The sequence below is a fragment of the Urocampus carinirostris genome, chromosome 7 (assembly GCF_059441175.1).
Source record: "Urocampus carinirostris isolate Australia breed hairy pipefish chromosome 7, RoL_Ucar_1.0, whole genome shotgun sequence".
Classification (NCBI taxonomy): Eukaryota; Metazoa; Chordata; class Actinopteri; order Syngnathiformes; family Syngnathidae; genus Urocampus; species Urocampus carinirostris.
This window is the reverse complement of record NC_142355.1, coordinates 17,331,535-17,348,188: the sequence shown is the minus strand read 5'-3', so window position 1 is coordinate 17,348,188 and position 16,654 is coordinate 17,331,535. Positions and strand designations below refer to the sequence as shown.

The following is a 16,654-nucleotide window of genomic DNA, read 5'->3' as shown; positions in this document are numbered from 1 at the left end:
AATAAGTGCACTAACGTTGTTTCTGCATCTCATTTGAGGATAAATAAGTAACATTTATCTATTTAAAGCTGATTTTAATATAAAAGGCAAGCATGCATGAGAACACCTAAGGCTAATAGCGCTAGCCGTTAGAGCCTGCTGAGGTATTCAAACATGTTACTTTGTCTGCCTAACATCATCTTCTCAGCGTAAGTACAAAGACGTGTATGCAGGGGGTCATTGATTTATGATGTTAGAGTTTCAAAAGGCCAATTTACTCGTTCATGAGCATAAAAGGAAACAATAATGGGCAGCTGCCTGGCCAGTATTTTATTCCAATTTTTCACGTGTGCAGCCTAGTATTTTGATTTTACTAGCTGTTGATAACAGGTTAATGAATATATTGGACCTATATCTATTGACTTTTGGTCTCAATTGTTTTGAAATCTCATGACGCTTCTTTTTTTTCCTGAAAACGTTACAAACTTTTGTTATACTTATAGTCATATTAATATGTGTTACCAGCTATATCCTTCTAAGTCTTATATTCAGCACAATCATATTTTAATCAAGTTAATCATTTGGTCCTGGTTAATGTTTTAATTTATAAAGTTTTGGGTTCAAATTTTAAATATTTTAATGTCAAAACCTAAATTTCAGAGCGTCATGTATGTCTAATTGCAAAAAAATATATTATATTCTTAAAATACCTGATTGGCATTATCATTATTTTACTGTATTTTATGCAGTTTTTCTATCTATCTATCTATCTATCTATCTATCTATCTATCTATCTATCTATCTATATCCCTCGAGTGGAGTGACCGACAGCAAGACAAAAACACATCCACAAAAACAAAGAAAATTGAAAAAAAGGGGAAAGTAGCAAAAAAACACACTTTTTTTTTTTTTTAACATGGCTAACCCAAATGCCCAAACACCCAAACAAGTTAGGCACCTCAGCAGTCGGTTATGCTTTCGTCCCTCCTGATGACACAAGAAAGTGGCCATGTCACTTGGGTCAGGGTGACAGAACACACTCTCCTGTTCAACAGCAGGGCCCGACAGCTTTCACTGGTTTACCCCTGCCGCATCATACAGGTGCCCTGCCTATCCCTTAGAACACGTCTAACAATCCTTTTACAGCACCTCTCCACTCATTCCTATCACCAACAAGCACTCTAGCTTCCACTACATTTAGACCTCTTTCCTGCAGTGCACTCATAACACCATCCATCTACGTCAATCGTAGATACTATTTTTATGGGCGAAACATAATCTGTCTCCAGAAAACAGACAAACAACATGTTCCGGTTAAAAACAGAAGTGGCCAACATTTACCAAAATTAAAGTGGTTTACTCCGAACAAAAACTTAATTTCGCCTTAAACTAAATCAGCCATTAAATAAAAAACTAGTCTCAAGTTATTTTTTGTTTTTTTGAATCAGCTTTAGGTGTATTAAAAAAATGGTAGCCATTTCTAAGGGGAGAAGAGCAGTAGTCAAATACAGTAGTTGGCAACCTTTTCTGTACGAGAGGCTGGTTCATTATCTGACTACATTTTCACACCTCCCATTAAAATAATAATAATCATAACAACTATATATTTGTTGATAGTAAGCATAAATCCAATGTGTAATCCATGTGGAACATTTTTATATGCTTGTTACACCAAAATTGATATCCCAGCCAAGATTTTTGAATGTGGTAGGAAACCAGAGTGGCAAAGGGCATTGGGAGAACATGCGAACTCAACAAAAGGAAATCAGTAGTTTGAATTGAACTCAGGACCACTGAACTGTGAGGGAAACGCGCCAATAGCAACACAATCTGGTCACTATCGTAACGTTTAACGCGAAACGTAACATCGGTCTGCGTGCAGAGTAATAGTAAATACAAACTCACCAAATGAACCAACCCGCAAGTTATTTAGTGCTATGTTGCCTTAGTGTGGTGTTCTTGACTTCGGCATCAATGCATCCTCCAGCTTTTTTGCCAAAGGTTTTTCCATAGCTACAAGTTTGTTTTGCGCGACATAGTTGACAATTCTCCTTGTTGATTGGCTATAAACAAAAACATTTGTTTTGATTCATTCAATTCATGTTTTTTTTGTATAGCCCTTAATCACAAGGAGTTTCAAAGGGCTGCACAGACCACAGATTATTGCAAACCACATACTATTATGACACCATCCAATTATCTAAAACCTACATGTGTCATGATCACTCATTACACTCACCTGTGCCCTCTCGTTTGGCGCCAGCTGCGGCTGGTTACCTGATTGGTTCCCCGTCCTACTTAAGCTCAGTCCTTTCACATGTCTGTTGTCAGTCAGCAGGCGAACCTCTGTTTTCACAAGGCAAGCATTTTTGACTCTGACTCCCGTCGATCCCGTTTTGTCACTCGTTTCCACTCGTACGTTCCTGATTTCCCCGTTTGTCTCCTGCTACGACCCGTTTTTTTGACCCCGACCACATTTTTATCTCCCGTCCCGGCTAACATCCCGTTTTTTGACCCCGATCACGTTTTGATCTCATGTCCCGGCTAACGACCTGTTTTTTGACCCCCGATCACGTTTTGATCTCACGTACCGGCTAACGACCAGTTTTTTGACCCCGACCAACTTCTCATCTCCCGTCCCGGGTAACTACCTGTTTTCTCGTCTTACTACGCTACGATCTTCCGCTCCGAAAGATCCACTTCCGCATCCGGAACACGCTCCTATCCCGTGAGCGGCTTGCTTCCCGCGTCCAGCGAGCACCGGGTCGCTGGCGCTGCCTTCCCTCTTTTTCAATAAATCTGTGAGTAACGTTACGCATCTGGGTCCTACTTCTGTTCTGGTCGTGACAACATGAGGGCAAGGAAAAACTCAAAAATCTATGAGGAAAATGAAGAAACCTTGAGAATAGACTGCACATGAGGTAATCCCTCTTCCAGGATTCTTTACTTTATCTTCGGCGGTCAGGAATCATTGTTTCCAATGTGATACTTGCACTGCCCCAAAGGTAATTGCACCCGCCCATACAAACCACAACGAATTTTAATTCAAACCCCCCACCTCCAAACCTAAGTTCAAGTTCAGTTTGAATCGTAGCAGTGTCTGTAAAAATAAAACAATAGGTAAAAAAGAATGGAACTTATTTTTTCTTTCTGTGCAGTCCGGTTCCAAACCAGGCATGGCATGGTACCGGCCCGCAGGCTGGTGATTACCGACTACTGATTAAAGGTGTAAAGCCGTAGTGTAAGAAGAAGGTAATCTGTCGGGAAAAAGCATGAGGAAAAACACTGGGCAAAAAAAGGGGGTGAACGATACAATTGCAGTAGGAAGGTCGACAGAGGAGAAGGTGTAAGGGGGCGGCTGGGCGTGTCGGCCCGAGCGGTAGGACGGCGCCGGTTGCCGTGGTGATGGGCGATGTGAGCTGGTGATTACCGCGCGTCGTGCGTGGCGGGCCTTTAAACGGTGTGGGATTAGAGGACACGCCGTGACCGGTGGCCCGCCGATAACCGGCAGAGCGGACGCCGCCCTTCTCGGCGAGATCTCCATCGCTTTCATCTGCGGCAGAGAAGGCGGATGATGTCCGAGGAGAGACGGCTCCTAATTGTCGGGACGCCACTGGTGACGGGCAACAAAGTCGGCAAATAGCCGGGCTCCATCGCGCGAGCGCCACAATAATGAGTTTTCCTGCCGTCGTCGTGATACACACCTTCCCTTTCTGCTTTTTTGCCTCTTGTAGATAAATGATCTTTCGGCTCTGCGTGAGCGTTTGAGCTGTTTTGGGTCCGAGATGCAGATCCTTTTCACCGCCATCCTACGTGTACTCACGTGCGGTTTGTGTTTGCGGACAGTCCAAGGGTCTTTTTTGTGTATGAGTGCATTTGTGCAAGTTGACTGCTGTTCTGTGGTTTATTAAGATGCTGGATGTGAGCTTTGGGGTTGCGCTAGCAGCTGAGCGCTGCTGACATTTTGTGTCTGTGTGCGTTTGTGTGAGTTGTTGTGCCGGATCACAATTGGACTTTCCTTTTTCTTAATGTCAGCTTGAAAGTGAAGAAATCCTAATTGGAGTTCATATTACAAAAAATATAAAAAACCTCTTCACAAAGACAGCGTATGCTGTTTTTTGTTCTTCTGATAACTTAAAAAGTGGCTTTATTGATTCCCTTTTTAAGTAAACAATTACAAGTTCTTTAAATAAAGAAAAGTTTGTTTTTCTTCCCCCGCAGGCGTTTATTCGGCCTTTCAGAGAACACCACATTGACCCAACCGCCATCACCCGCCACGACTTCATCGAGACCAACGGCGACAACTGTATGATCCCCATCTTGCCGCTGGCGCACATGACCTACAAGTTTTTCAACAACACCCCAGGTAACGCATGTCGTTGGTCACGTAAGCATGTTGTATTCCCTTTGTTTGTCAGACCATTTACTTCCCCAGAAGGCCAAGGTGTCGCCGAGGTATGTGCCTATTTTAAGAAACTGAAAGAAAAATGAGACGGAGGTTACCATAGGCAGAGTTTTAGCCACAGACATCACGATAGTAAAATTCGAACTATAAGCCGTGATTTTTCTACCTGAGCTTTCAACCCTGCGGCTTATCCAAATTCATGCATTTTTTTCTGACGGCCGCCAGGGACGCCCGAGCATTATAGGTAAGCGTGAGACAGGTGGACTATATGTGTCAAGGAGGACGCAAGTTTAAAATCTTATTTCAGACTTATCATGATGTTTCTCTGATGAGTATAGTTTGAAATGGTACTTGTATCTTAAATCCCTAGTTTAGGCTTTCCAATGATAAGTGGCATGACATATTTCAGTGACTGGTGACATCGTACAGACAGGTATTTGTTTATCAAAAGTCTGGCGGCCCACTGGCGGGCCGTTGGCACTCTAAAGGATTAAGTTACTGAATATTATTAAAACTCTTTCGGTGTACCATCTTTCTTTGTAATTATACATATGTATGTACAAAATGTTTTTTCTTTAAAAATGTACTCGATGCGGCTTATAATCAGGTGCGCCTTATAGTCCAAATTCTACGATATTCATCATCTAAAAAATCTTGAGGGGAATACACATGCTGCTAATGCTAGTGGCTGCACCAGTAAACCTAGCTAATCCGGCTAGCTATACTTTGTAAGTGCTATCTATCTATCTACCATGGTCATATCCCTCAAGAGGGGTGACCGACAGCAAGACAAACACATACAAAAACAAAGAAAATGAAAAAGGGGAAAAGGAGCAAAAAATACACACAAAATTTTTGGACCATGGCCAACCCAAATGCCCAAACACCCAAACAAGTTATGCATCTCGGCACCGAAGTTGATCATACTTTTGTCCCTCCAGATGAAATGGGTCACAAGAAAGCGGCCATGTCACTCGGTCAGGGTGACACAACACACTCTTCTATTCAACAGCAGGGCTGACGGCTTTCACTGGTTTACCCCTGCCGCATCATACAAGTGCCCTGCCCATCCCTTAGAACACGTCTATACGTCCATCCTTTCACAACACCTCTCCACTCATTCCTATCAACAAGAGCTCTAGCTTCCATTATGTTTAGACCTCTTTCCTGCAGTGCTCTCATAATACTGTCCATCCATGTCAATCGCGGCCTTCCTCTTGGTCTCCTTCCATTTACTTCTGCTTTGTTGATCCTCTTCAACATTCGCTCCTCATCCAACCGAGTACTCTCTTTGTAAGTGCGTGGGCCTTAAATGTTAATAGTGTTTGTTTGAAAAATGTTAAAAATTCCAGTATTATTAGTGCATTTTATTTCTCAACTCTTATTTTGGAAATATGTTGCCGCTAATGACATTGCACTATTATTCAGTGCACTATTGTTCAAATGCCTCACAACTTAGGCCAGTCTATAAATATCCATCCATCTATTATCTGCACCGCTTGTCCTCAGTAGGGTCGCGGGGGTGCTTGAGCCCATTCTAGCCATCTTCGGGCAGTGGGCAGGGGACACCCTGAACTGGTTGCACACAGACAGACAGACAACTCGCTCGCTCATTCCTAGGGACAATTTGGACCGGCCAATTAACCTGACATGCACGTTTTTGGAGTGTGGGAGGAAACCAGAGTGCCCAGAGGAAACCCACGCAAGCACGGAGAGAACATGCACACTCCGCACAGGAAGGTTGGTAGCTGGATCTGAACCCATGACTTCAGAACTGTGCCTCACATGCGCTAACCACCGTGCTCCCTATATACATGTCTAGTGTTACTTCTTATCTGAAACTGAAACGCAAGAGGAAGAATACTTAGACAGTGACTCAAAGTAACCAAATGCACCATTATTTTGCCCAGCCTTTGGAGTGTTTTTTGGGAGGGAAACCGCAGCAGCAAGATGGGTGACATTTATGTCTGCTCCCTGTAGGTTTGCCTCACGTAAAACAAACACAAATTTCTTAAGCTACAAGTATTTAAGAATGGATGCTTTTGTGATAGTTTGTGTTTTTTTGCTTATGACATCAATATTGGGTGTTATTTTATGTTTTTTTACCACACAAAGTCACTAAATAATACACACTGTCCTTATAAGATTTTGCTTACCTATAAGTTCAATATGAAGTTGTTAACTTTTCCCTCAAGTCTTCCCCTGTTCTTGGTTTTGAAACTGCGCAGACCAGAAAATCAATGTTCCTAACTTTTAAATGACGAAAGGTGAATGTCGGGGGTCAGAAGAAGATTATAGGTAGTAATACATGTCACGTTTCCACAGTGGGTCATGTAGGAAGGTGACATCTTACTGCATCTGGAGGGGTCAGCCTGGGGAGGGTACAACGTTCACGTAGCGGTGAGGTGACATCCCAACGTATGGTGTCAAAGTCCTCACGGTGACAATCGGTCACCAGACAAAGGACGAGGAGGTGAAGACGCATTTCCAACTGACATGTTTGAACTTGAGTTCAGGGTCAAGAAGATGATGTTAGAAGTTTGACCATGAGAAAGGCCTGCACAGTTTAAGATGTGCTACAGAATGGGCTTCTTTCGTAATGATTTCAGGGGAGTGGATGTTACCGTATTTTCCGCACTATAAGGCGCACCAATGTTAAGGGGGTAATAAGTTTGACTGAACTATCTGACTGTTTTGTCGACGTTCCCATTGTAGCGCCTTATGTATGGAAAATATAGGACCAAAAACAATTTTTTGGGAGTGCGCCCTATAACCCGGTGCGCCTTATAGTGCGGAAAATACGGTGATTAAGTTCCAGCGAAAACAGTTCAGCATGCCTTGATTGTGTTTGTGAGGAAAAAGCGGATTGATAATGCCATGTCGCAAGGTTTATAGAGAATTCTGTTTTTAGTGAGACAAAAAAATATTTCAAAAGGCAATTTTGTACTTCAGATGTGCTTCTTAATTAAGATAATAATTTGTGATTCATGCAATGTTTTGACAAAATGACTCAAGGGAAGAGTATTTTTATTGACTTGATCTATTTTGAATATTTTATGTAGTTACTTATTTTGTTTTTATTGAAATTTTCATATGTTAATGTAATTGTATTTATTTTACTATTGTTTTTCTTCTTTTTATTATTTTTATTTTTATTCGAAATTATGATACATCCAGAGGCAGCACGGCAGCGCAATGGTTAGCACGTGTGCAGCACAGTTCTGAGATCATGAAATCAAACCTCCTGTGTGGAGTTTGCATGTTCTCCCCGTGCTTGTCTCCTCCGGGCAGTCCGGTTTCCTCCCACATTCCAAAGACATGCATTTTAGGTTAACTGGCCGGTCCAAATTGTCCCTAGGTGTGAATGAGCGAGTGAGTTGTCTGTCCCTGTGTACCCTGGGACTGTCCGGCAACCAGTTCAGGGTGTCCCCTGCCCACTGCCTGAAGATAGCTGGGATGGGCTCAAGCACCCCCGTGACCCTACTGAGGATAAGCGGTGCAAATAACGGATGGATGGATGATAGATCCATTTTCTTCACCCTGAACTGGTTTATTATTAGAATATTTATCGTTTTCAACTAGGTTTTTGATTTTCCCTGTTTTAAAAGTAGTTTTTTATTTCAACACCTAAGTAGAAAAAAAATACAATTTTGTCATTTTTTATTTACTTTTAAAACTATTTCTTGATTCTGTTTCTAATTCCACATTTGTTTTAATTCCCACAATTTTGAAAATGTTCTTTTTTTAATTTTGTTTGTCTATATTTTTTATTTTATTTTGCAATGTATGGGGTGGGTAGGTGTAACCCCTTAAGTACTAGCGTTGTAGGGGGCCCCGTTTTATGAGGCCGTGATGTGTCTTTGGGGAAGTACAGCCTGGTGGCGCCCATCCCTCCCCAGGCCAACAAATGGGAAACTGTGTCTAACTGGGGACCTTTCCCGTGTTAGGCAAATGTGCTAACCACTGGACTATGAAATGAAATGATCTGCATTTATATAGCGCTTTTCAAGTCAAGACTTCCCAAAGCGCTTTACAGTGTGCTTCACATTTTCCAATAGCGGCCATGCAGTCATGTAAGGCGCTAACCTGCTTATTGGGGGCATTAGGGGTTCAGTGTCTTACCCAAGGACACTTCGACATGTAACACGGGGGAGCCATTTCAGATTTTCCTTAGGAGTAGACTTGATTTATTGCACTACACTACAATTTTATCATACATAGTCAAGCATATATTAATGTATTTATATTTTGTATTTCTAGATTGAATCTTTTTTTTACCTTTATTTGAAATGTCTTCTTTAATTTCTCCATATTTGATCCTCCGTAAGTGTAGACAGGAAGTCTATATTGTTTTTTACATTTTTGAAAATGTAATGTATATTAATCTTGTTTTTATATTGCTGTTTAATGTATTTTATCATATATCTATGTGCATTTTTAATGTATATATTGTTTTGTATTTCAGTGTTGATATTTTGAAAACAATTTTTATTTGTTTAAAACGTCGCCATTTCTGATTTTCTTTAGGAGTAGACTTGATTTATCATTGATATTGCATTACCTTTTGGTTAAAGGCACATTTTGTATTATTTAACGCCTTCTAGTGGTAAAACAGAGCAACGTTTTAATCCGCATAAATCTTCAAATGTCTCCATCTTCTACATAACATGAGGCTCACCGAAAGGGAAATTATATGATTTTCCGGCATTTTGCTGCTTTGGGTACCCCGAAAACCCCAAAACTTTGTGACATGCCGGACAAAAAAGGAAAATCGTGCAGTTTAGTCACTTTGAGACTCCGTAGTTTGTATTCTTCCTTGAGCTTTGTAGCTCTTGTATTCGGTTGCACTACACCAGGGGTCTCCGGCCCGTGACCCGAAGCCCCCTAACGCCACCTGAGTAGCCTGCAGACTGGTTCTGAAATAAGGTCCTTATGATTTTCTAGGAAATGTGATTTCTAACTGGCATGATACGGGGTGGTTGACTGCAATTATTCAAGGTTAAAATTAACTCAAAGTGGTAATAACATGCTAACAACACAGTAATACATGTTCTTTTTAGATGCATATCAAACAGGTGGCCCTTCGCGCTGAACAGTAACAAGTGACTCTCAGATTTAAAAGAGTTAGCGACACCTTAGCTACAAATCACAGTGACAATTAGTGGACGAATTATATCATTAAAACATTTTGTGTGGTCCATATTTAATCGTACATGTTCGTGAACTGTGCGATTGTGCCAAGAATGTTGTGCTACTCTCATCCTTTGCTCATCTCTACCCTGCCGTCTCCCGCATTCCTTACCTCCCTCCCTTGCTCCCTTCATCTCGACGCGCCCCCCACCAGCATCCTCTCTGTGGGAGTGCTACGCCTTTGTATGGGCCCTCATAACACTTTAGTAAAAAAATAAGAAAGGTTGTCTTCTAGGGTTGCAACTATTTTAAGAGTTGACTAGTCACAGACTATTGAAACGATTAGTCGTATAATCGTATATTTTATCCATCCATCCATCCATCCATTGTCTTCCGCTTATCCGAGGTCGGGTCGCGGGGGCAGCAGCGTTAAAAGGGAAGCCCAGACGTCCCTATCCCCAGCCACTTCCTCCAGCTCATCCGACGGGACCCCGAGGCGTTCCCAAGCCAGCCGAGAGACATAGTCTCTCCAACGTGTCCTGGGCCGCCCCCGGGGCCTCCTGCCGGTGGGGGAGGCGTCCAGGAGGCATCCTTATTAGATGCCCGAGCCACCTCAACTGGCTCCTCTCAACGCGGAGGAGCAGTGGCTCTACTCCGAGTCCCTCCCGGATGACTGAGCTTCTCACCCTATCTCTAAGGGAGAACCCAGCCACCCTCTTTATTTAGTATGGAGTTGATGTCATTCGATGGCAATAATAGATGCAAGAAAATTTGGTGCAATGAAATATAAATCTCTTATTGAACATATTGCAGATTAGTACAAACATGAAGTCAATATGCCCTAGCCAAAACGAATTACATACATTGCTCGGTCAGTAAGGACACAAATCCAGAGGTAAACCTTTTTGAAATCCTTAAAAATACTTTGATTTCAATGTTGTGTTTTCCAGGGTTGAAAAGTGCTTGAGTTTGGGGTGAAGTGCTTGTAAATGCTTGAAATCCTTGCCATGTTTTACAACAAGTCTGCTTAAAAAGGATGCCGACACTGCTCTCTGGTTGCTTTGCCATTGCTTCTCTTTCTTCGTAATTAATAGCAGCCTGTATTAGTTTGTATGCCATTGTCCTATGTCATGTCAACGCCCCCTACGGGTTGCACCCAAGAAGACAAGTGCATGCTACATCTAATCAGGGCCCTACAAAATGTGTAATAGTGCAAGCATTATGTATCAAATAATGATTGGAAATGTAAAAAATTATGGTAGTGTTTCCAAGTGAAAAACTGTAATGGGGAGAAATTCCTGCAATTGAAAATGTAAGCTACATATTACTGTCATTTTACCAAACACCCGTTTGGGGAGGGATTTGTCTCCAAAATATTTACACACGATTTGTTAAGATCCACAAACATATTTGCGGCATACTCAACATCTTTAAATCATGTCTTGATTAATGCACACACAAGACTAAACATGCCATGTGTTAATCACAGATATATTTTTTGTGTCACGGTAGCCATGGCACCCAATTGGCCCCGCCCGTGTGCCCCCAGCTGCAGCTTGTTTACAGATTGGCTCCCTGTCAGTATTTAAACTCGGTCCTGTCAGTGCCCTTTTGTCGGTCCATGTAAGAAAATCTGTTTTTACATGGCAAGCCCTTTTCGCCTATTCCGTTTTTTGCTACTGTTTCTCTCCTGCTACGATCTGTTTTGATCCCAACCACGTCTGCTCTCCCGCCCCGAATAACGGTCCGTTTTTTTTTTTTTTTTTTTATCTTGACCACGTCTACTCTCCTCTCGACCACATTTTTTGCTCTCCTGTCTCGGCTACTGACCTGTTTTTTTTCACGCTGCGGACACGCCATCGCTCGCCACGAATGTGCCACTTCCGCATTCACAGCGACCTGTTCCCCGTGACCAGCGGATCGTGTGTGCACTCCTTTCCCTTCTTCCCAATAAAAATGTGAGAAATGTTACGCGAGTGGATTCTGTGTCCGTTCTGGGTGCTGACATTTGGCTCTGCAAAATACACTATTCACACTTGATTTATTATTTGTAAGGTACTGAAGAAATTGGAATTTTGGCTTTGAATGTCCTTAAACATTGTTTGAATTTGACCAGAGAATTGGTGTATGAACCTTGTAAATAATGCAATAAAATCAAGTTATTATTGTTTTTCCCTGTAAACCAAGACCAGGATTATTATCAGCCGTAGAACAGTAAATAAAAATGATATGTGCATTTTATGAAGTACTTTTAGTTGTCAACGGCAAATTATGTTACATGTCATAAATCTCAATATTTTGAAATCAAACTGTCTTAACAGCTGTCATTTTTAACATCTTAAAAACTGACGTTTTTTCTTTGGACAGCATTCATTTGATTTCAAATACATTTATTAGGCACAGTATTGCACAACTCTCTCTTTTATAGGAATTTTACATGTATAAAATGCATGTTTATCAAACCATATTGGCTTGCATTTCCATGGATCTTACAGAGGCGAGTCAGACTCGTTTCGTTTAACTGTCTTTCAATGTTCAAACTTTGCAACTAGTGTTTTTATTCACCATGTTTAGGCTAAAATGCTCACAAATTTAAGAAGTCCGCATACTTGGTGTTGATGCCCTCATTTCGGTATGTTAGCGCTCGAGACAGAAACGCTATAGCGCATGAGCGACTTTCAGCAAAGACTATATTCATCTTAAGATCCTCACTCTGTTGGAAAAATGTGTAGTGACGATAGTTGACAATGGAATTGCATTCAACTAATATCGATTTTTGTCAACAATGTGGACTAATCGTTGCAGCCTTATTGTCTTCTAAAGTGTCCAAAATGTAATAAATGAGCCACTCTCGTGTCATCTTTCAGAGGCCTTGGCGGCATCCTACCCGTGGGACTGCTACGTGTTCGCCCTGGCCGTGTTTGTCACTTTGACCAACCAGATCCACAAATGGAGTCACTCCTACTTCGGGCTCCCGCGCTGGGTCACGCTGCTGCAGGACTGGCATGTGGTGTTGCCACGGAAACACCACCGCATCCACCATGTCTCACCACACGAAACGTACTACTGCATCACCACAGGTGAGATCGGTTCTTGCTTTTTTCTCCTGGGAACACATATTCATATTAAGCCATTTTGGGTCCAAATTGGCTTTACCATAAAAGAACCTAAAGACATTTTGGCACCAAGGCAAAAAGTAATAAGATTTATTGCAGTGTTTTTCAACCTGTTTTGACCCAATGCACACTGTTTTTTCATAGGAGCGTCTCTGTCCATTTAGAATGTTTAAAAAATGAATTTCTGCCATCAATTTGTTAATGTTATTTTACAGCTTAAGATATCTCGCTGCCAAAATTGTCTATATCAATTTGTTCTCATTATTGGCTCAAGAGGTAATACAGCTTTTTTCATTTTGGTTAATAATGTTGCTGTCATTTTGGATTTTGCTACGTTTTTGAACCTGTTTATCAAGTTTTGCCGGGAAAAAAATTAGATAATACTTAAAATCAGAAAATCTGCCAGTGCAACACATTTTTTTACGAAATCAACATAAATGAAAACAATTTAATCAAATAATAAGTTATATGATGTAGTTCACTATTGTCATATTTTTTCTACAAAAAAAGCAAAAGTAATACTTAAATTGATTGATTGCAATTCTATATTCCGATTTTAGTCTACAGCTGTTTTATTTTGAAGCGAGAGAATGTCTTTGTGCGTGTATAAACCGCTCCAGTGATTGCATTAGATTTCCATTTTGATAAAAGTCTGCTATCTGCTAGTTTTAAATAAGCACATGTTGTGTTTCTCTGGAGACTGTGTTTTGTGTGTAAAATATAGAGTGTGCGATAACATTTACCGCTTCCTAAAGTCAAAGACTTTGCACGTATGTTTAATGATTACCGATGCGATTCACCTGTGCCCGCTCAATTGGCGCCAACCGCTCTGGGTCCTGATTGGCTCCCTGTTACTATTTGAACCCTGTCCTGTCAATCCCGTGTTGTCAGTCCGTCTGCGAAACTCTCTTTTTCAAGGCAAGCCTTTTTCGGCCCCTGACTCCCGCCTGTCCCGTTTTTGCTCACCATCCGATTGCGAGAGCGACTTGCATCCCGCATCTAGCGAGCATTGGATCGTGGGCGCAGCCCTTCCTCTTTCCTTCATTATAACTTGTGGTAAACGTTAGGCTTTTGGATCCTGTTTCCGTTCTGGTCCTGACAGTATGGGTTAAATGTGAGATATTTTCAATGCAGAACACTATCGGAAATATAATTACACAAAAGTGAAATATACAAAGCGCTCCAGTGTGTGCCCTGTCAATTTGATATGGCCCTAGTGGTCTTCCAGAGTAGGACAGAACGGCGTCTGCTTTTAAATAACTCCAAAAAACTTTTGGGTGCTTGCAAGCAGTGTTCCCTCTAAGCTGCGCGCGTGCGCAATTGCGCACTGCTCGCACATTCTCAGCGCACAAGAAAATCTAGCCAGCGCACAAAAATGAGGGCTCAAAATTACTATTTAAGAAGCGACTTAAGTCAAAGTTACAGTGCATGAAGGTAAAAATACACGGGTTCCCCCGACGCTCCGTCCTAAATGCGGTATTTTGAAGTCGTAGAAAAAAGTTGAGTAAAGTTAGTAGAGTCGGTCGAGAACCGGCTTCTTTGGCTCGGCTCACTAAAAGGAAGCGGCTCTTTCGGGTCCTAAACGGCTCTTCAGGTTGTTTTTGCTTCTTTAATCCCAACATGACCAAATATTATGTAAAATTATGCACAAAACGACTTAAAGGAAGGGGGAATAGAACAAAAAAGAAAAAAAAGAAAAAAATTAAAAAGTAGTGAAAAGCTGAGAAAAAAAGAAACAAAAGGAAGAGAAAAAAAGAAGGAACACTTTAGAAAAAAGCCAGAAAAAAAGAAAATAGAGTAACCAAAAAGAAAAAAGTAACAGCTCGGAAAAAATAAACACAATGAGATTTTTTTAAAGGAATTTAAAAAAAAGTAGAAAAAAACTGTGTTGCATTCAAATAATTTCCAATTATATCAAGTGAATCTTGTTGCCAACATTGTACTTCCACTAAAAAATGCGATTAAGTACAGTTCTATATCTTACAACCGACTAAATAAGCCCCCAAAAATGTTAATTTTATGCGACAAAATATATCAGAATATAAAAATAAATGGACATCTTGTGAAAGAATTGTAGGAACAAACGACGTTTGTAGGCCGTACAAACTTTGCAATAGTACATGAGTCAGTTAATTCAAAAGAGAAAAATAATTTTGCATTGCCGGAAACTCAGCAAAATGTAACTTGATGTTAAGTTTTGGACATTTTTGATAATTAATTATCTTGCCATTCTTGGGATTATGGTTGCTCACTGTTGTTTCAAGCGTTGCTCACCGACTTGGTGTGATCGCTCAGACCCGTGGAAAGTTAGAGGGAACATTGCTTGAAAGTCTCGAGAAACAGTGGCTATCCTCCACTCATTCAGGGAAGAGATATACAGAGCAGTGGGATATGCACAGGGTGTTCTGTGGCGGTGCGCTTCTCGTCACCCTGATGCCCCAGCGGACGCCAGATGTGCATGAGCAAGCCGATGGAGGGGGCTGGGAGGCACCATGGGGAGGAAAGCGCGTGTTTGTAGATGCATGAAACGGCCCCGCACCAGCATCTGCGCGCAAGCTCGTTTTTTCGACCTCTTCACGCTTTCTAACCTGCGCGCGCCCGTGCGGGTTGGTGGCCGTCCAGCGTTCACAGGGGACCTCCAACAACCCCCCTCTTCACCCAGCATAGCTCGCCTCCGTTTCCACCGGGGACTCTCCCTGCTGCCTTTGTGTTTGCCACCGGCTGACAATCCCCATGTATATTTAATAGTAAGTTGCTGTCTGTTCGAACAAATAGGACTTCATAGGCTGAGGGAGGAAGAGCGGAGGATAAGGAAGGATGGGAAGCGGGGATCTGGGGCGAGAAAAGGAGAATGTTGGTGAAGAACACACAACTTCTGGCTCCTTTGCGGTATTTCATAGCATTGAGTGGGTCACTGAAAGGACACGGCGTACACACACTTGACTGTAGTCAAAGCAGTGCACCCTGAGTAAACATCATAGTATTGCAGAAGTGGGCAAACCTTTTGATTTGCAGGCCGCTTTGGGTCGGGAGAATTTGCATAGGGGCCGGGTCAGAAGAAGAAACAGGCTGATTGATGTATTTAATTTTTTGTATATACCAATAGAGGGTTTTTATATCCAATACCTTGGCAGTACATAAGGACATTTGTTTTTGTTTGGACATTGTTTGTATGATATCAATGAAGAAACTGGTGTCTTTGATTAAGTAAGTCTTATTAGTCATCAGTTATATTGTCAGGATTGCTTCAAAGTAACGGAGATTAAGTTAACAAAATAAATTGATTTTACAAAAAAAAAGTAGTTAGACCTTTGTAAAACAAAAGATGCTTACACAGGCAAATACTTTTTGCTCATTGTAAGTACTTTTGCGGAATTTTTTGCATATAAAAACAAGACGGAAATATAGTTATACCTTGGCAAACACATTAAAAAGAGTCAAATACAACATAACAGCAAAATGATTAACTGAAATGAATAACCAGTAATACCCCTTGAGCCATGGTGACCACAAATGTTAAATTTAGTAAACCCAAGAATTGTATCTACTTAAATAAAATGGTGCCAGATATCATTTTTTAAACATTTTCGTCTGATAAATCTATAGTTTGGAAGATACTCAATAAGGAGAGAAGACATGAATGCATTTTTGAACTTACAAGGAAAACAGGAGAGGAGTCACAATGCCAAATTCTAAATCTGTTCTTACAGACCCCATCCCCAAGAGTTCTTTGTTTTTAATAGATCTCCTTGATTATAAAAAGCTGATCCCCTTAAGAGAGTGGAAGTCAAATAACAGCAATCATGTGACAATGACAGTGCAAAATAATCAAAACAACCAAAGACAGTGAGGTATAATAGTCAAAATAATTAACTAGCATCCTATGAACTCCTTAGAAGGTGTCCAAAATTAAAATAAGAAAAACAAATATCATTCACCACCAGTGCCTCAAGATTTTTCAAAAGAAAAACGTGTGTCTCGGCTCAAGGAAGATGGAGAAACCCTGGTTTATCGAATAGGGTTG

General features: G+C 41.2%; 1 protein-coding gene across 1 annotated transcript in view; it reads left to right on the top strand.

Moving 5' to 3' along the window:
* peds1a (plasmanylethanolamine desaturase 1a) overlaps positions 1-16,654 on the top strand; it is a 46,733-nt gene that overhangs the window by 26,976 nt on the left and 3,103 nt on the right. Inside the window, exons 4-5 of the mRNA XM_088339931.1 lie at positions 4,201-4,345; positions 12,382-12,594. Coding sequence (XP_088196057.1) covers positions 4,201-4,345; positions 12,382-12,594 — 358 coding nt within the window. The remainder of the gene's footprint in view (positions 1-4,200; positions 4,346-12,381; positions 12,595-16,654) is intronic.